A 19382-nucleotide genomic window follows, 5' to 3' on the forward strand; every position below is an offset into this window, starting at 1 on the left:
ATGGAAAACAACAAAGAAAATCAAAAATCAAACAGAAATAAATCAAAAACCAAAAATCACCACCACTACCACTCTTTGCAAAACCAGCTCTTCTCATCGCAAAACCAGATCTGGACATTGTCGCTCTTACCTCCCTCTCCGACCTCCAAAGCTAGCTCTCCTCCACCGCGTCCCTCTCCTCCTCCTCCAAGTACCGAGCTTCTCTCAGGATCCGATCTGGACGGGAATCTGGGTTTTAGGGCTTTGATTTTTTTATCCCGATCTGGACGGAATCTGGGTTTTAGTTCAACAAGTTGATCTCTCTCTTCAAATCTCTCTCTTCTGCAATTTTATGGACTTCAAATTTCAAGCCCTAACTAATTTCATGACTGATTTGGTGGATATCCTATGAATCTTGATGCTCATCTTCTCGTCAACTAGTGTTTATGAACTTGATCTCTTATGAATCTTGGGCAATTGATTTGGGTGATCGTGAATAAGAATGAATTTTTTTGTGAAAGAGTTTGGGAGATGGGTTAATGATTATTGCCGGAGATGGTGTATTGTCAACGGAGATGGAGTATTATCATAAATTTAAAATGACATGTGTCACCATTTCGTTGGTCGATGCCATGTATGCCACCTCAATAATTATAAAAAAAAAATGAGATATATTTAACAGCCATGTCAGCATCGTTTTAACGGAATGAGTCAAAAGGGCTTGTTTGATCCATTCTTGATATATTAAGGGTTAATTTGACACAAAAAAAAGCTTAAGGGCTGAATTGACCTTTTTTGGTAAGTTCAAGGGCTTCTGTAATACTTATCCCAAATATTTAAGTGTCAACAATTTTTGTTTCCCTCTTTTTTTGCACATTCTTTCTTCCCTCCCTCCCGGCCATTCATCTTCATGTCAAATATCAAAGATCTATTTTTTATTTTCATGCCGAGTAAATTATTTCACCATTACTCATCTATTTTCTATTTTCACATTCAATTTTCAAAGATTGTGGTGAATCTCCAGCAAGTCTCAGGCGACTCTCTACCCTTTTTCTTTTTTGGGATAGGTTGGATTTCGGCAAATGGGTATTTACATGTTTGACATGGGTTTTGTAATTTTATTTTGCATAAGTGTGCACGTGGATTTTGTTGAGAATTGTCTTTCATACATGGCTGAACAATCAGTTGTTGAACCAAAGATTGGAATGATGTTTGCTTCAGTAGATGATGGTTGGAAATTTTGGGAAAAATATGGAAAATGAACAAGTTTTGGTGTTAGAAAACATTACACTAATAAGAATAAGGATGGGTTAATTTCAAATTCTGTATTTGTATGTTCAAAAGAAGGCCACAGGGAAGAAGATAAAAGAGTCTTGGGCAATCATCGATGGGAAGTTAGAACAGGTTCCTTAGCTAAGATCAATGTGGGGTTAAATAAAGAAACTGGAAATTACGTTGTAAAGGCTTTGGAGATGTCACATAATCATGATCTTGAGCCTCCTGAAACTACTCATATGTTGAGGTCATACAGAAAAATGAGTGAAGCTCAAGCCTTTGCAATTATGTTCGCAAATGATTCTGGACTCAAACCAAAAGCAACTTATGAATTAACTAGTAGGGAGGCAGGTGGGAGGTTGAATGTTGGGTATGTCATGGAAGATCAAAAGACATATTTAAGATCAATAAAAAAAATGATGCATGGAGAGCTTGGGAGTATTATGCGGTACTTTGTAGAGCAAAAGAAGAAAAATCCCTCTTTTTTTCATGTAGAGCAATTTGACAGTGAGGGGCTAGTAACTAATATTTTTTGGTGTGATAGTATAATGACTGTTGATTATATAGCTTTTGGTGATGTCGTGGTTTTTGACACTACGTATGGCAGCAACAAAGAATTGAGACCTGTGGCTGTTTTCACTGGATCTAATCATCATAGAGGGATGGTGATTTTTGGGGCTGCATTGTTATATGATGAGACTGTAGAATCATTTATGTGGTTGTTTGATACATTTGTGCAGGCACATGGGGGCAAGAAGCCTAGGACAATCTTTACAAATCAAGATATTGCAATGGCAAAATGGTTGGCTTGTATGTGGCGAGAAACATATCATGGATTATGCACATGGCATTATGCAAAATGGGATCAAGCATCTGGGTTATCGAATGAAGGATGATGGTTCCATGTTACTTAAAGATTTCAAGAAATGTATGTTTGAATATTTGGATGAGGTTGAATTTGAAATGCAATGGAAAATGATGCTTCAGGCTCATGGCTTAGAGGACGACAATTGGTTGAAGAGGACGTACGACTTGAAGAGAAAATGGGCTAAATGTTATATGAAGAATGCTTTCACGTTGGGCATACGAAGCACGCAACTAAGCGAGAGCCTAAATAGTTATTTGAAAGATCACTTAAATTGTCAATTAGACATTACTGACTTTTTCAACAACTTTGATTGAGTAGTAGATGACAAGCGATATAAAGAGTTAGAAGCTGAATTTAAAGCAAGGCAAAAAATTCCTCCATTGGGATTTTATGATTCTCCTTTATTGCATCAAGCACTAAAGAGGTATACCCCTGCAATTTTTACCATCTTCCAAAAAGAACTTAGTCTTTCTATGAGAGTGATGATAAAGAATCAAGCCAAGTGTGAAAACAAAGATGAATATGTTGTAGGAGTTTATGGGGTGATGAATAAGGAGTTTAAGGTGCCTTTTGATCCCAATGATAAATCAATATCTTGTAGTTTCATGAAGTTTGAATCAATGGGAGTTTTATGTTGTCATGCCTCGAAGATTTTGATTAGACTTTATATCATGAAAATCTCTGAAAGTTATATTATTAATCGATGGACAAGAGAAGTAAAAACTTCGTATATTTTGAATGAATGGAGACCTACTATAAGAGAGGATAATACTCAATGGGTTAAGAGAATTCAGTCTCAATTATTGAGGATGACATATCAAGCTTCACTAAATGATGATACAAGAGCTTGTATGGAGAGGGTGATTGAAGAATGAAATAATAAATTGTTTGAATTGAGGTGGAAAATATGAAGGGGCTCAAGAAAAAAGCAGGAAGAAAGGTCACAAGAAGATTCAAACCTGCACATGAGTTGCGTAGAGGAAAGGCTAAGCAACCTTTACGTAAAGGAAGTGTTGCCCTTGATCAAACGGTCCAGATCAATAATGCAGGGCCTACATTAGATGTGATACTGCAAGGGCACTGAACTGTTGCCAAGGTTCAAGCCGAGGAATGGCGTTTGAAACTCTATGGTTTTTTAATACCAAAGTGCCCTGTTTGAACTCTGTTTTTTTTACTAAATACACATCAAATTGGATAAACTCCAACTAAAAATATAACAATATCAAATGCACTCCACTTTCTCCTTCTTCAAGTAGAGAAGCATGGTTGTGACTACCTTGCTGCCTTTTCACCAAACTTATCAACAATCACACAATTATCCATTGGCTATGCCCTTGCTCATGGTTGTTGTTGATGCAAGAATTCAACAACCGAATTGTTGTGAGTAATTTGGAGAAAGTAAAGCAAGACATAAAGGTTTACGTGGTTCAGCGTTGAGCCTAGGTCCACGATGCAGAACTATCCAATGTTCTTATTATTTCGTCCTGGTTGTAAAGTGTACATGAATCAAGTACATAACAGTAAATCTGATTCCACCCCCTTTCTCTGTTGCTAATGACTTTTTTTATACTTATCTTGTGCAGTTATCAGTAGTTTGTAACGGTTGAGGAAGTTGGTAGCAGTTGAAGAAGTTTTTTGTCAGTTTCAGACATACCTGTTGGTGTGGAACTATCTTATCCTTCGCTTCATCCTTCGGTAGCCTGATCGGCCTTCGTGTATCGGTCTTTTGTATTCGTATCGGCTTTGTATTGTCTTGTTTAACCAAGTCCTTTTGGACCGTTTGTTTTGGTCTCAAATATGTTGGGCTTTGTTAACCTTGTCTCTGTGGACTTATGTTTTAGTTTGACCCATTTGTATTTGGATTGGGTTGAACATGACCCTTATTTGAATGGGGTTGAACTTGACCCCTACAATTGCCAAACCCCACTTCATTACAGAACCACTGTTTGCTATCGAACCTCCTCCACTGGATATGTTGTTCTGCCAGGAGCACATTCTCCATCTCAATTGACCATTCCACATATCCATCTTAGTAGAAGAGACAGTTGAGCATAAAAAATTTAGAATTATGGGGGGTGTTGTTCAGATTGTCAATGTTAACTTTCCTTCTCACCATTCTTTCAAATAGAGCATAATCTATCTCGATTTTGTTAGGTTGACAAACACATATCTAATGGTTAGAGTTTCTTCTCCGATGTGACCCCATACCGTTGGGGCAACGCTATGTGGTGAGTATGGTAGGGTAAGTGGGGTGTTGAAAAAATTACGTTTTTGCAATGTTAATAGAGTGTACTTAATAAAACCGTTGAGGTAACATTCTGTGGTGGGTATTTGAAACGCTTTGTGGTGAGTATCTGAAACGCTCTGCGATGAGTAGCTGAGGATGGGAATGATAGGGTCAATGAAGTGTTTAAAGATTAAGTTTTTTGCAACGTTAATAGAGTGTACTTAATAAAATACGGTGTGAAGCTAATTATATTTATATCTATCCATTTGATGGCTTTTCTACTCATTTATTTACATCTATCCATTTGATCGCTTTTCTACTCATTTTTTAAGGAAGTATTGTTCTTCTAGTTAGTTAGCTAGATTGTGGAAAAACAATATAGATAGATGAATACCTTCTTAGATTTATCATGACCATTTAAAATATATGTTTTTGATTGAAATCGAATATTAGACACACATATACCTACCTAATCGATTGGCAATCGAGCCACCTATCTATTAATTACTTTGTGTTTTGACATTCGCTTTAAAAAAAAACATCATTTGCGATATTATCAATTGGATAGAAAAATAATTAATTTATGATTATCTATCATCAACCAATACCACCTTTTTAATATCTAAAAATAATTAATTTATTATAAATAATAAAAGTAAAAGCCCCTCCCAGTCCCAGTCCCTGATATGATCTCCCTCCATTTCATGGCTATGCATCTACAACAAATCAACCAAAGTCATTCAATTCCAGATTTTTTTCTATCTAAAAATAAGCAAAAACCAGAAGAAAATTTCAGTTTTAGCTGAGAAAGAAAGTAATCCATTTAATCTTACTCTACCTCTCTTTTTCCTCTCACAATCCTCTTTACTTTTTCCTTGTCCGATCCCTAAAAAAAATTAAAATTTTTTTACCTCGTCAATGCTCCTTCGGATCAGAGTCTACAATGTGGATGTGTTTTTGGGGATATTGAAGCGCCATATTGGATTTCATGACTGCAATTTTCGATGAAGCGTCAACGAAATGTGCGGGAGAGACATGGAGGTTAGATCTGAGGGTATACAGGTAAAGTGCGACAAGCTTGCAGGGGCTCCAAGGACTCGCTTGCAGGTATGGTTAATACGAGTTTGCGCCAGCATTCTGCTTTGGACCTGTCTGGTACAGCTCGTCGCGGTTGCGGAGCTTTGGCGGACTGGTCAACCTCCTCTTCGATTGCAGGCGGTTGTTCCATCAGCATCGTCTCTACTTCCTGCGAGTAAGTAGTTCCTTTTTAATTGTTTTTCTTAGGTGAAAAGACGATATTGATATTGAGGCAGAGAATTGTATTATTTTGTGGATGGAGGTGAAAGGCTGTTGTATGCATTCTTAGAGTGGTGGACATCATGACATGGTTTAGGGATGCTGGATGCATGTGTTACATTCCATTGTGTGATTTTGATAGATAAATATTTTTATGAATAGTTTGATTTTGATATAAGGATAACTGGGAGCGCATGTAATAAAATTCTGTTACAAAATTCAGTTTAGAATTCTCGTTGTTGGTTTGATGATTTTAGCTTAATTGTAGTACAGCTTAATAGTACTTATATATTCCTACAGTCTACTTGCTAAAAATGCTTTGGTGGGGGTAACTGCTTTAAAAGTATGTAACTTTAAGTTGATTTGGTATGCATTGCTTGTAAGTTGTAACATTTGCCTCTCAGTTCACATGAAGAAGAAATGAGTGGACATTAAATGTCAGTTCATGGAAACATGAACGACTCTTCTAGTTTCTTTCAAGTTGCAACTTCACTTGAGTCATTCAAAGAATCCGATAAATAGTGTAGGATCATGTTTGTATGAAAATGTTCGTTTTGGGATATCACCATGTCAATCTCGAGGCCTCTAAATCTTGGACTTTCAATGCTACGGAACTGCATCTGTCTGCTGTTTATAATCTGGGACCTATAAGATAGAAATTATTCCAATCTATTTGAAGCTTTATCTTCATCAGCTGCAAGAATGCAATTGATGATTAATGTACCTTAAATAAGACTTATTTAGTGCTAGTCCTACCTTATTCTGCAATGAAGTGAGACCTTAACAGGTGAAATTTTGCAGGAAACTATACAAGTAATGGTTTTTTAATTGTGTCATGCAATGGTGGCTTGAATCAGATGCGAGCAGCAGTATGTACTTCTTATTCTGCTTTAATTTTCTTTCCTATATAGAGTTACTTACTCAGCTACTTTGGCTTTTCAGATTTGTGATATGGTGACCATTGCTCGTCTTCTAAATTTAACTCTGGTTGTTCCAGAGCTTGACAAGAGATCCTTCTGGGCCGACCTGAGGTATATTTTTTACTCTCGGAAACTGACTTGAGTTTTTTTGATACTTGCTCGAATGTCTTAACTGTTTATCTTCCGTTCTTCAGTAATTTTGAGGATATCTTTGATGTGAGGCATTTCATTGATTCTCTAAGAGATGAAGTCCAAATCATCAAAAGGCTGCCAAAGAAATTTCAGCGGAAATATGGGTTCCAACCCTTTGAAATGCGTCCGGTTAGCTGGTCAAATGAAAAGTACTACCAGGAGCAGGTTTGTTTTTTCCATGTAGATTTTTTTTGAATGCTCCAAGTAAAGTTTTGTTGAAAGAAAGGCCGGAGGAAAATTCTAGTAAATTATCAGCTTATACAGGAATAAAATCATTTATCCAACAACAAATGCTGAACATTAAAGGTAATGCCAATAACAAAAGATTTGTCGACAAAATGTATCTCAGCTTCCAAAGACTGATCTTTTTCCATCAAAAGATATTTATTTTTCTCACTCTCTAAAATCCAACAATTTACCAAAATACTGAATCAAAAGTTCTTCCTTGGTTTTGTGGTTAAAGCAACCCGACTAGCACTCAAGATATGCCCATAATGTTTGAAGAGAAATTAAAAGAAGACTCTTCTTCCAGCAACAAGGAAGGTAAGATGAGTTACCAATGATCATTTCCAAGAAAGCATACATGGGCTTGTTCATTGCTTCATTCCCCTACATTTAAAATAAGTCAAAAGGGTTACTTTTGAAGTAATGTTCAGTGATTTCAATGAAAATCTCTTTCCTTCCATGACACTAATTCAGAAGAACCCTATTTTGCCCTCATTTCTAAACCCTTACGTGAAGACTATCTTCTGGATTCATTTCTGTAGACTGCACACTTCACTGGGGAGGCTCAAGATTGGAATATTAGCTCTCTCAATAATAAGATCTGACATTAAACACTTTATTCTTCGATAGGGTCCAGCAGATCTGATCTTCTTCAGTGCAAATATTCTGTTCATAAAGACATTTTCAGAATCCCGTGAAAGTCTCCACTTCTCAATCATAAGCATTTCTGGGGAAGCTGATGAAATTCCTCGACTAGATTTGCTAAGGTAGTTAGTCACTGAAGCATCTTTGTTGACAGCTAACCTGTAAAGGCCTGGATACCGGCTTCTTAGAGGTGTATTGCCCATCCAAGAATCATGTCAGAATCTTTTTTTTATTTCCCTTGTCCAACTTGATGGTTGTGAACCGATTCCAATGCTGCCAGCACTTTTGCTAATTTAGTTCCAAAGCTCTGTGCCATATGCCTCTCTTTTGTAGTCACTAGTCAGTAATCCCACTCGGAGGCAATATTCGTCGACTCTGAGCCTTCTCCATAGTCCATATGTGGTCTTTCTTTGTGTAAAATTTCCAGATTCATTTGCCTAGGAGAGCTCTATTGAACTTGAGGAGAGAAATAATACCTGATTCTTCAATATTTTAGGGGAGTTTAACAGTTTCCCAGTTTTTCATTGGTTTTTCCTCGTTATCACCCAAAGAAAACTTTTTGGGGTATACTCAACATTACTTGCAATAGAAGAAGGCTAGGGACAAAGGGACATGTAGTAAATAGGAAAGGATAGAGAAAGTGCTTTTAATGATGGTTAGCCTACCTGCCTTTAAGAGCAAATTTCTTTTCTAACCAGCTAATCTTTTCTCAAATTTCTCTGCTACAGGGTTCCAAATATAGCTGTCCTTGAATTTAGCTTCTAGAGGAAGACTCAGGTAGAAAGTGGGTAAAGAAGTTGTTCTACCACCCATCAGCGAAGCAATTAGCATTTTGTTTTGGGCCGAAAGAAATGATGTGGCTTTTGCTAGGTTGACTTTTAACCCCAAGACAACTTCAAAACCCCTATAAGATGGTCATGGCCCTAAGATTTATAACTTGATCAAGATATCAGCACCACACATTATCGGGTCATCATCTGCATCTAAAAGATTAGAGATACTAACTTGCTCTTCACCCTGACCTATCTTTGTCCCCTGTAGAAAACCAGCCTCCACACCCTTTTCAATAATGTAGATGAGAGAGTTCTTCCACGAAATGAAAAGAATATGAGATAGAGAGTCTCCTTGCTAATCCCTTCATGGGTTTGTAAAAGTCTGGGCCTGCACCATTGATTATTGAGAAAGAGGGATAGGCTACACATCTACTGATCCAGTTGATTCACTTTTGTGCAAAACCTTCCCTTTCTATACAGTAAACAGGTAGAATAATAACTGGAGATTTTATAGTTCACAGACTGAGAAGTGTGCATATTGTATGAGAAATCAGAGAAATGGGGATAATTTCAAGTATCTCAGGATTCTTTGTATTGCATGCTGCTAATTGTTTAAAATTTCTGTGTACGACTTCGGCTACATTGTTGCATTGCCAAAAATGTTAACAGAAGACTATGGAATTTGGATGTCAATTTTTCGGATAATGAAAACATTCTGATATGAAGATATGAGTTATCTCGTCTTTGCATTTTCTTCTAGAGATAAACTGATATTGTGGCCTTATTCTTACTGCGCAGATTCTGCCACTTTTTCAAGAGTATAAGGTTTTGCATTTCAACAGAACAGATGCACGCCTGGCAAACAATGGGATTCCCCTATATCTTCAGAAATTCAGGTGCCGTGTTAATTTCCAGGCGCTGAAATTCTCTCCTGAGATTGAAACTCTGGGGTATAAATTGGTTCACATTCTTCAAGAAAAGGGCCCTTTTGCTGCTTTGCATCTGAGATACGAGATGGACATGTTGGCTTTCTCAGGTTGTACCCATGGTTGCACTAATGAAGAAGCTGAGGAGCTCAAGAACCTTAGGTATGTCGAAAGATGACAACCTCCCCCACTGTGTTGCAGTGTGTAAGGATCTAAAGCAATCCTCATCTATTTTTAATTACACAGTGTATAAGGATCTGAAGCAATCCTTATTCATTCTTAATCTGCCTTCCGGCAGTATTATTGTGTGTGTGTGTATATATTCCAAGCGAAGGATGAAATTATTATATCTGGCTTCTACCGCCTGCACCTTTGGAAACAATGCCAAATGCAAGATGGTTCAGACTTCAGAGGTTAATTTGTGGTAGCCCAATACATCATATAAAATTCCATGCAATGGGGGCTTGATTTCTGCCTCTGCTATTTAGGACATATGATGGGTGGATGCATTTGATGTGGGCAATACTTACTATTTCCCAGTTATATTGATCTTGGTGTATTTGTTTCCTCCTGTCTGTTCTGTCATTCACATGGTCCAAGAAAGAAGGATTGTGCTATACCTTTTGCTCATTCATGCAGGTATGCATATCCATGGTGGAGGGAGAAAGAGATAGTGTCTGAAGAAAGGAGATCACAAGGGTTGTGTCCTTTGACGCCTGAAGAGACAGCACTAGTCTTGCAAGCATTGGGTTTTGACAAGGAAACACAGATTTATATTGCAGCGGGTGAGATCTATGGTAGCGAAGTAAGGCTTGCGGCTCTAAGAGCTGCATTCCCAAATATTGTAAGTTCAGTTATACATGTTTTTCCATTAGCATTTTCATTTATGAATGTTCCTAGTTTGATAGGAGGAGCTTGCTAAAAGCTTTTGGAGATGCTTGTTTCTTCCAAACGCTGAAAAAATCTGTTATCTGGCATATTATTGACGTGAGAAAGCTCTACTGACTTTGTTGGTTTGTTGTCCTTTGTGGTGCTTGGGTCAGGGTCAGGGTCAGGGTCAGGGTCAGGGTCAGTTATGCCACCTTTAAGTGTGCACGTGGATGACTGCTGCCAGTTAAGTTGTTTTTAGGAAATGAATGGTAACATATGTTTTTAAGAATATCAAATAGCGTGGATTTTGTTCCCATTTTCTTGTACATATTAGGTTTACAGAATCTCATTGAGGCTTTGTTTTGAGTGATTTTATAGGACTTCAGAATGTGCTTGCCAATTTGGCAATATCATTATTTTTCAGCTATTCACTATAAACTCCTTTGTGGTGGCGTCTTGCTATCTTGCATGGTGTTTGGTTGATTGCATTGTTTTTCAAGATCTTAGAACCAATCGAAATTTCAGGTGAAAAAGGAAATGCTGTTAGATCCAGATGAACTGAAGCAATTTCAGAATCATTCATCCCAAATGGCTGCTTTGGATTTTATGGTTTCAATAGCAAGTAACACTTTCATTCCTACATACGATGGAAACATGGCAAAACTTGTGGAAGGTCACCGTAGGTATTTTAACCCACTCCACCCCACTCCACTCCACCCTTAACAGAAGGAATTATAGTCTTACTACCTCATAAAGAAAGGGAAAAAAAAAGCTGTTCATATCAGAAGTGTGTTGAAAATAGTAGTGATCTCATGCAGGTATTTGGGTTTCAAAAAAACTGTCCTACTGGACCGAAAGAGACTTGTAGAGTTGTTGGATTTGCATCAGAATGGGACATTTTCGTGGAATGAGTTCGCTGTTGCTGTTCGACTGGCACACGAGAAAAGGATGGGACAGCCAAATGGTAGAAAGGTCGTTGCAGAGAAGCCAAAGGAAGAAGATTACTTTTACGCCAATCCTGGGGAGTGCCTTTGTGAGGGAAGGAACTGCGATGACTTAAGTTCTGTCGCAGCGAGCAATCATAGCTAATCACGACTTAAGTGGCGTTCAACACGAACGTTTTTAGAGTGCCCGCGGCTCTCGTCAAAAGTGGTATTTACAAGTTCACACACACCCATAAGTTCTTTGCCCATTTGGGCATATAAAAAATACCTTTATCCTTTTTTTTTTCATGTTTATATATATGAATATATGTGTGTGTATATATATATATATATATATATATGTATGTATGTATGTATGTATGTATGTATGTATTGATTTGATTTATAGTTGTTGATTAGGTACAAATTTGTTGTTGCACAAGTTCACTGTTGGATAAAATTAGCACCATATAGTTCGACAAAAGGTTGATCCTTAATCATTTATTAGTTCACTAATTTTCAGCAGTTCGGTGTCACATTATTTCTTGCTGCCACTTCCAGAATTCCATCATCCATGACTTACTTATAAAATCCTTTCAAGAATGCACAACCTTCAAATCCACAATGCCAAATGAACACCTGCCACAATTAATCCACACCTTTCACATGATGGTCCGAAACAGAAATAGCAAATGCAATATTGGTAACCCTATCAAAATATATTTACAATGCTTAAAATGGGAAGGGCTAAAACCCATACACAAAACAAAACGAAATAACGCAAAGGCCCTGCATGAGGATCAACTTAAGAAGAGTTGTAAAAGCAAGCAATGATTAACACTATTTCTATACCTCAGCCCAATCTTTCATATTTTCTCTTTTGTGGAATGGATACTTGAATATTTTATTACAGTACAGAATCTGCAGCTTATAACTGATATCCATCACAAAGGAAGATCTCCTAAGCCTCATTTGGCATGATGAATAGTTGAATACTGTAAAAATTTTCTTCTTTTCACCAGAAACAGAACTACAAGATAATGCATCCAGCACAAAGCAAGCCCATTTCTTGAAAGATTAAAAATTCCATGGTTATGTTCAAATGTACAGAAAAAACTCAACGGTCAAAATCACAGAAAAATATAGTTTAAAGTTGAAGCCCCAAACCAAATCTAACATAACAAGCAACTGAAAAAAAAATCATATTCTTACGGGTTGTGGTATTTTTTAGGTTCAGCATCATATCACTAACCAACTTAAACATGCAAATTTCTTCAGCAGACGATGTAAGCATGGCTGATATTTCAATTTATCATTGCGCATCACAAATGAACCTGTACAAGAGAGGCACTAGAGATGCAATTTTCAGCTGCCCTGAAGTGCTTTTCGAGGGTCATGTTGCCCACTACAATAACTGGAGGGAACAGCAGACAGCAGACAGCAGACAGCTCCTGTCTTCCTCTCCACTCTTCACCAGGTTTCAAAGTAATTGGCTTCTCCACGCAAGCAGCCTCTACACAGAGCATATGTTTGTATTCCTCATCTCCAAAATCAGGAATTGACTTGGCCCTTTTATCCCAGGGACTCCAAACCACTACAGATGAAAAGACCTTTGTAAATAACCATTCAGTGCAGTTGTTCACTGTATAGTATGAAATATTAAAAATGCAAACATGCGTTATTGTATATAGGCTGAACTTAAGATTAGACATCGATGTCAAATTTGACAGATAGATATGGTCAACCATTAAGAGAAGAGACGGAACAGAGCAAAAGAGAAATAAATAATCATACGAATATATCCAAATGAGATTTCAGTGAAAGCCATCAGGAGAGAACATGCAAATGAGCTCTTCATGGTAAGTTCAGAAAGTCAGAGTGAAGCAGTCCTTTCCTTCAGGTGGATATGCTGACAAAACCTTGATGCTCATAGCAACATCAAGAAGTATACCCATTATTCAGGTTTTTGTCAATATTCTGAAAAGAAACTATGACTCCCATGAGTGCAACTGAGGGCGCTAAAGTTCTTGAAACTACCATAGATTGTGTAGGTGTTCTTTCTCTATTCAGTATCTTGGTTTACCTGTTGGTGTGAAACATTAAGACCGTTCCATTTCGAATCCCGTTGCAACTAAGTTTGTTAGTAAGTGGAAAAGATCTTGTCTCTATTTCCCAAGCCTAAATCAGTTGCACCAAAATTCAAAACTATTTCATCGCAAATTCTTATGGGTCATTCAAAGGAGAAAACAGAAAATTTCGCTGCATAGGATTAGATAAAGCTTTCAGACAAGATTAGGGGCCTTGTCGTCACTTCACCTTCCTTACAACTTTTAGCAAAGCTCTTCTCAGAAAGTGACTACAGAAATTCAATCACAAGAAGGAACATTAGAGGAAGGCCACAGTTACAAATTATGGAAGTTGAGAAAATGGATGGACTTCAAATCTGATATGGAAATCATGTGGCAGAAGTTTGTAGATTTACGTTAGCAAGGGTTGGGACAAATGGTATAATGATATGCAGTTCAAAGTCAATAATGGGAGGTGTAGAAGGTTCTAGAAGGACCAATGAATAGGCACCTGTATGATACCTGGACTCGGTACCAGGTATGGGTACATATCCGTGGGTCTGGTTCTTCAAATTGAAAGCTTCCATATACGGAGGCAAGGTAAAGTGAAGAGTCCAGGTATCATACCAATACCCATGTCATGCATACCCGACATTGGTACGGCAGGGTAAAGTGAAGAGTTCGAGTATATATACCTGTGGTCTCAGGGAACTTTTTCGTGGTCTACAGCCTCGCTACTCAAAAAAAAGCTTAGCACCTCACCTACTACTGTTTGCTGGAACAACTCTTTAAGTGGAGCTCCTCAAAACTAGGAAATAGACTCACTGATCAATTTATAGGAGATTATCTACAAATTAGAGGATCGGGAAAGTGCTGAAGATAATCATCTGGAGACGTTCTAAGGCATAATTTTTTACGGTTGGGTCTCACCATGAAGAGCTGATCAAAACCAACTACCACCCTTCTTCCCTGGATCTGTAATTTGACCTCAAAAGTACCTCCACTCCACATGTGGCATACTTCTGAGGGGAAGAGTTTTGGGGTGAGCTTCTGACAGTGGAAAATCTACAGAAAAGGGGTTACTGTATTGTTAACAGCGTATTTTCTATGAAGTTGATGACGAATCCATTAGCCCCATCCTCCTTCACTATAAGTGGGCTAGAAAAGTACATTTGACGGTTAGGAATCTTATGGGGATTAATTGGGTGATCAATGGTCATGTGTTGCAAGAGGTCAAAACCTGGAGTCCTCTTTATGGCAACAAAGCTTCAGGGAAATCTTTTCAGACTCTCCCTGTGGATACTATACGTGGCTGATCCGGAAGGAAAGAAACAACAGACTTTCAATAACATATTATCCTTTATAGACACTTTTTTCCAGTAAATTTGCTTAATAGCATGACACTATGGTGCTCTAACATTCGTAAAACTTTATTGAATACTATATATCTCTTCACCCTAATACATCAGTATCATGCAAAGCAAAAGAATCGATAAGCATACCAGCATCTGGGAGTCCATCCTTCCGTAGTACAAGTGTTCTCTTTCTCTCATGGTCCAGAATAGCGAGTTTAGTTGGGGTATTAAGATATATCTTATCCACCTTTACCATCAAAAGATAGTTATGATGGTTATACAATACAAGTTCATATTAAAGCTAACAACAGTGAAACAACCATAAACATATGAATGGGAACAGATAGTAACCTCTGATTCAAATGTTATTGCGTCCCCTTGTTCAGTAAATCGTTCTCTGCTCTTCAGGTTATCTAGATAGTCCAGAGTCTCTAGTCCTTCTACACGAACTTCACTGTAAAAAAAGTATGCGAGAAAATTGGTAATGAATATATACAACGATTTTTGTAAGTCATCTATTGTACACAAAAAGACAAGCCAAAAACATTAGTCAATGACTATATGAAAGTCATGAAAATATATCGGGAAATGAGTGAACGAACCAAATAGAGCTTACTAACTTCAAACTTTCAGTGTTGGAGATGTAATATTTAATATGAAAATGTCATCTCTGTTTAAAAATATAATGCATCATAAACTGTGTGCTGATTGTGCAGTCACACATGGCATGCATGATAGAAAACAAACTATTCAAACTTGCTACCACAGTACTACTGCTTAAAACTTTGGATGATGGTCCATATTCGAAGCCTACGTCTACAAAAAAAGTTGTAGACCCAACATGGCTGGCAGATAAGTCGACGTTAATAGCGGGTCTAATTCCACGATAAAAGAGCTCTGTTTCCAAACAAGTTTGTCCATTAGTAATAGAGATTAGTTTAGACACCTGGAACGCTGCAAGACGCAGAAAAAATTCAAAAGGCAGCTCAAGTATATAAACTTCACGTAAAACCTGATATCTGACACCGCAAAATAGGTGTGATAGGCAAATGTGAATGTAAGTGACTTTCCGCCTGTATTTGTATTTCGAATTCGAGATGTCAACATCAAATTTCCTCCCGGTCCTAGGGTTACCCTTAAGCGACATTCATAGCTGCAAACAATTTTAAAACAAATTCAGTTAATTCTAATTTCTTGAAACCATGAAATTCAAAGATCATCATCATCCGAGCCTTTATCCCAAAAGTTTGGGGTCGGCTACACGAGTCTATGAGAACATCATTGGAAATCCACCACATATATTTGTTTTCTCCATTCATTTCCATCATGGATCATACATTCATCCACTCCTATTAAATTCATATCATTTCTTATAACTTCAAGCCATGTCTTTTTATGTCTACCTCGCTGCCTCCTACTCTCTCCTATAAAAATTCTCTCATTCCTCCTCACTGCCACACCGCTATCTCTACATTGGACATGTTCATACCATCTTACCGATTTTCTCGTAACTTATCTTCAATAGGTGCTACTCCTACCTTAGATCTAATAATCTCATTTCTTATCCTATCTTTCCTAGTGTGACCACACATCCAACGAAGCAATCGCATTTCTACTACATGCATTTTTTGGATATGTTGTCTCTTGATAGCCCAACACTCAAAACCATACATCATTGCAAGGCGAATAGTTGACCTTTGGACTCTAATGCTTGCCTCCATATTTCAAGTTTGGAGTTAACTCCTGATATTGTCTTATCCACTAGAACTATATCATCCGCAAACAACATACACCAAGGTATCTCACCTTGGATATAGTCCTTTTCCTTTTGTCTATATTTTTCTACAAGTCCCCTTAGTAGAAATATCGCATCCGTTGTGGACCGTCTTGGCATGAAATTCAAAGATATGCTACAAAAACATTAGAATAATTAATTGTCTTTTCAACTGAATTAAACACGTCATAATTTGGTAGGGTACCTAGGAGGCCAGAATTTAACATCCTCTTCAGAAGGATTAAGAATTCAATCAACGATTGCCCCGTTGGAACTACTTGTTGGAAAAGGGGGTGGATCAGGATCAAGGCTCCAAAATCTGTTCCTTGCAAATCCATGTTGTTCAAGGGAACCATGACTTCCAAACTGCATAAGCCAAAAATTTTATTTTCAAAATTGGAAAAGAAATCCTACCAGCTTAGAGAGGTGAATCACAAACCTGAGGAAAACAAATTGGAATACCACCACGAATAGCCTTCGGAGGCTTAAAATGAGCTTGCATAAATCATAGGAAATTTAGAAAATATGTTAAGCTTCTGCATATCCAAACCCCGTACATCAAGCATAGACACTGCGAGCATCATCTGTAAAAACAGAATATCATTATCATATTCAGAGATGCAATATGTATGTAAAAGGAAATGCAGCCTGCTTCATGCTAACTTCAACAAGCAACGGCACAAGACTAAATATGTCTTAACAATCTAGGTCATGTACAAAAGGTATTACATGAGGTTTTTATGGTGTCATCCGTTTTTAGTTTTACAGCATAGAAGCCATTTGGTTCCTGAAACACTGGACACTTTACTGGAAAAAAATCTCCAGGAAAATTAATCACTTCACTCAGTAGGATGCAAAATAAAAAATCCTAACGAGGACATTAGTACCAGAAGAGCTAAGGGAAAACTTAGCAATTTTTTAAAAATTAGTAAGTTCTAGACACACAATTTGGTCAACAAAAACTTTTCCATAAAATCTAGAAATCTACTCTTCCCCTTCCTTAGGATAAAGTGACTCCCCCATTTTCAGGGGTACATTCTTGATGTAAAACAAGGGCTCAAATCCAAGGGCCCAAGGCTCTAGTTGTCTCACAATGGCCTAGTCACCTAGAGGGTAGCCTTTTGCATGTGAGTTGTTTACCTGTTACTCTTAATTCTTGAAGCAAAACCTTTTCTGAGCCAGATAACCAAGCATGGAAAAAACTTTCCCAAACAACAGCCATAAGTTTTGATATCAAAAAGGCTCAGAAGAAAAAACTTAAAATCTTTCTTGCAAACTTGTAAGCGAATTTAATACAAATATCTGGAAGGCCCACGATTGAAAAGTAGTTCCCAAAAGAAGCGGAATGAAAATTACAGCACCGAGCAAGGCTATCTGGCTCAGAAAGGGTTGAAATTTTCATTAAACGTGTGAGATAAAGAACCAGGCAAGGCTCTACATACACACAAGTGACTACTGCAGGCTCAAAATGTATGCCTGGTAATTCCCGGGTTTAAAATTAATGAAGTGGGATACATGCATAGCAATTATAACTGGACAAAAACAGAAGCCTCATTTTAGCATATTGAATATAAATGCATGTAAAAATTCGAAGAAAATAGTTCAGCATGCTTATGTACATGAATGGTTTCCCCAAACAAAATTCTACAAACAATGCTATTCAAAACTTCAATTAACATCCATGTACAAAAGTTATACCAATTCTTATTTTGTTTCACATATAATGACAGAAAAAGATATACCCAATTAGAAAATAGTCACAACACGACATTCACGACTATTTTCTGGTGAAAAACATGATTTTGAAAAAGAAAGATAATAAGTCCGTTAAGATTCTTCAGCTAGAACCTTCATACAGTGGAAAATTTCAACTTGGTACCTTACTGCTTACGAAAAGCAATTCTTCGCCATATTCATTCTTCCAAGATGTCACTTGACCCCCATAAAGGTATACCTGCTTAAAGAAAAGTAATGTAATCATGATCAGAAGAAATCTAGCCACTAATTTATGGTTCATAAGACCTAAATATCCAACTTGAAGAATGCACGAAATTGGAATTTCAACTAGGTGGAAAGGCAAAGCTGGAGGGTCTAGCAAGTGTCAACTTTCACACTCCAGCCCAGAAAAAAAAAAGGAAAAAAGAAACAGGAACAAGATGGTACAAAATGGTGCACTTGATTCCGCAAAAAACAACTCAGTATTTCATGACTTACTTTTGCAATTATACTAACCGATGACAGTCAACAGAATACTTCTAGTTACGAGACCAATCATATGCCAAAGTTCATTCATTGAAGCGTAACACAAAACACGCGTGAAAGGAAGTCTTCTTTATCTTAATATACAATTTAATACAATGCATATAACAGCAGAAGAAGTGCTGTACCAAAAAAAAAATTTCTCTACAATTTATTCAAACAATCAAATGAAAGCACTCGATAGAGTAGTTCACACTGGACAAAAGCGTTCAAGAGCAGAATTAACAAATGTGAATCATACAGTTGCAAAATAGTATCAGATCTTGAAAGCTAGAGCAATTTAAACTACAAAGCAGCTTAGAAAATGGGATGATCGCATCACCGAATCTGTCATTTCTCAGTTAAACAGAAACGATTGAATGAATGATCCAGAAAGTGTAGGAAATCACAGGAGATAAGAAGAATTACCTCAGCAGAGCAGCCGCGGACCTCCCTGAGAGTGACCTTGTCGAAGCCATTAACGCCCTTGCTGTACTCCACGTATGCTGTCTTCTCTGACATCCCTCTTCGCATCCTGTGTTCTCTTTTCTGTCACTCAATTTATTATTATCGTTTGGAAGAGTGTTTTGATGAATTTTCAATGCTAGTCGAAATCTTTTGGAAAAAAACTAAATTGAAATAAGTTAGGTGTTGGGGAATTAAAAATTGAGGTTAGCAGATAAACAATTAAATAAAAATATTAATTTAAACTTTATAATATTATATTTAATGACTTTATAGCAAATTACTTTATTAAATTTAATCTAATAAATTTATTTATTATTAGATTAATTTTAAGCATAAATTATAAATATCAAATTTGTATTTAA

The 19382-nt window shown here is 37.2% G+C and overlaps 2 protein-coding genes and 1 pseudogene across 3 annotated transcripts; 2 read left to right on the forward strand and 1 right to left on the reverse strand.

The window, feature by feature from the left end:
• The first annotated feature begins 1061 nt into the window (after nt 1–1061).
• On the forward strand, nt 1062–2997 carry LOC120011384 (protein FAR1-RELATED SEQUENCE 5-like). The gene is made up of 5 exons (XM_038862494.1): nt 1062–1209; nt 1324–1702; nt 1799–1939; nt 1995–2308; nt 2441–2997. The coding sequence occupies exons 1-5, from the start codon at nt 1062–1064 to the stop codon at nt 2995–2997; spliced, it is 1539 nt and encodes a 512-aa protein (XP_038718422.1).
• Nucleotides 2998–5024: 2027 nt separating this feature from the next.
• LOC120014393 (rhamnogalacturonan I rhamnosyltransferase 1-like) lies at nt 5025–11430 on the forward strand. Of its 2 annotated transcripts, none has more exons than XM_038866338.1 (8): nt 5025–5601; nt 6447–6514; nt 6588–6676; nt 6760–6922; nt 9199–9488; nt 9966–10170; nt 10722–10879; nt 11015–11430. In XM_038866338.1, the coding sequence occupies exons 1-8, from the start codon at nt 5370–5372 to the stop codon at nt 11283–11285; spliced, it is 1476 nt and encodes a 491-aa protein (XP_038722266.1). In that variant the 5' UTR covers nt 5025–5369; the 3' UTR covers nt 11286–11430. The 2 variants fall into 2 exon arrangements, with proteins under 2 accessions (XP_038722266.1, XP_038722274.1); XM_038866346.1 differs by having other exon boundaries at nt 6808–6922.
• A 195-nt stretch (nt 11431–11625) lies between these two features.
• LOC120014408 lies at nt 11626–19166 on the reverse strand (annotated as a pseudogene).
• Between the last annotated feature and the right edge of the window lie 216 nt (nt 19167–19382).

Source organism: Tripterygium wilfordii, chromosome 2, assembly GCF_013401445.1.
Source record: "Tripterygium wilfordii isolate XIE 37 chromosome 2, ASM1340144v1, whole genome shotgun sequence".
In the NCBI taxonomy this organism is placed as follows: Eukaryota; Viridiplantae; Streptophyta; class Magnoliopsida; order Celastrales; family Celastraceae; genus Tripterygium; species Tripterygium wilfordii.

Excerpts from the sequence above, each read along its gene's own strand:
- LOC120014393 (XM_038866338.1), top strand. The coding sequence starts at position 5,370 with ATGTGCGGGAGAGACATGGAGGTTAGATCTGAGGGTATACAGGTAAAG. Across the intron at positions 6,677-6,759 it reads TCCTTCTGGGCCGACCTGAG|TAATTTTGAGGATATCTTTG; the intron begins GTATATTTTTTA and ends TCCGTTCTTCAG. Across the intron at positions 10,171-10,721 it reads GAGCTGCATTCCCAAATATT|GTGAAAAAGGAAATGCTGTT; the intron begins GTAAGTTCAGTT and ends TCGAAATTTCAG.
- LOC120011384 (XM_038862494.1), top strand. The coding sequence starts at position 1,062 with ATGGGTATTTACATGTTTGACATGGGTTTTGTAATTTTATTTTGCATA. Across the intron at positions 1,703-1,798 it reads GAGCTTGGGAGTATTATGCG|TATAATGACTGTTGATTATA; the intron begins GTACTTTGTAGA and ends TTGGTGTGATAG. Across the intron at positions 1,940-1,994 it reads GTGATTTTTGGGGCTGCATT|GCACATGGGGGCAAGAAGCC; the intron begins GTTATATGATGA and ends ACATTTGTGCAG.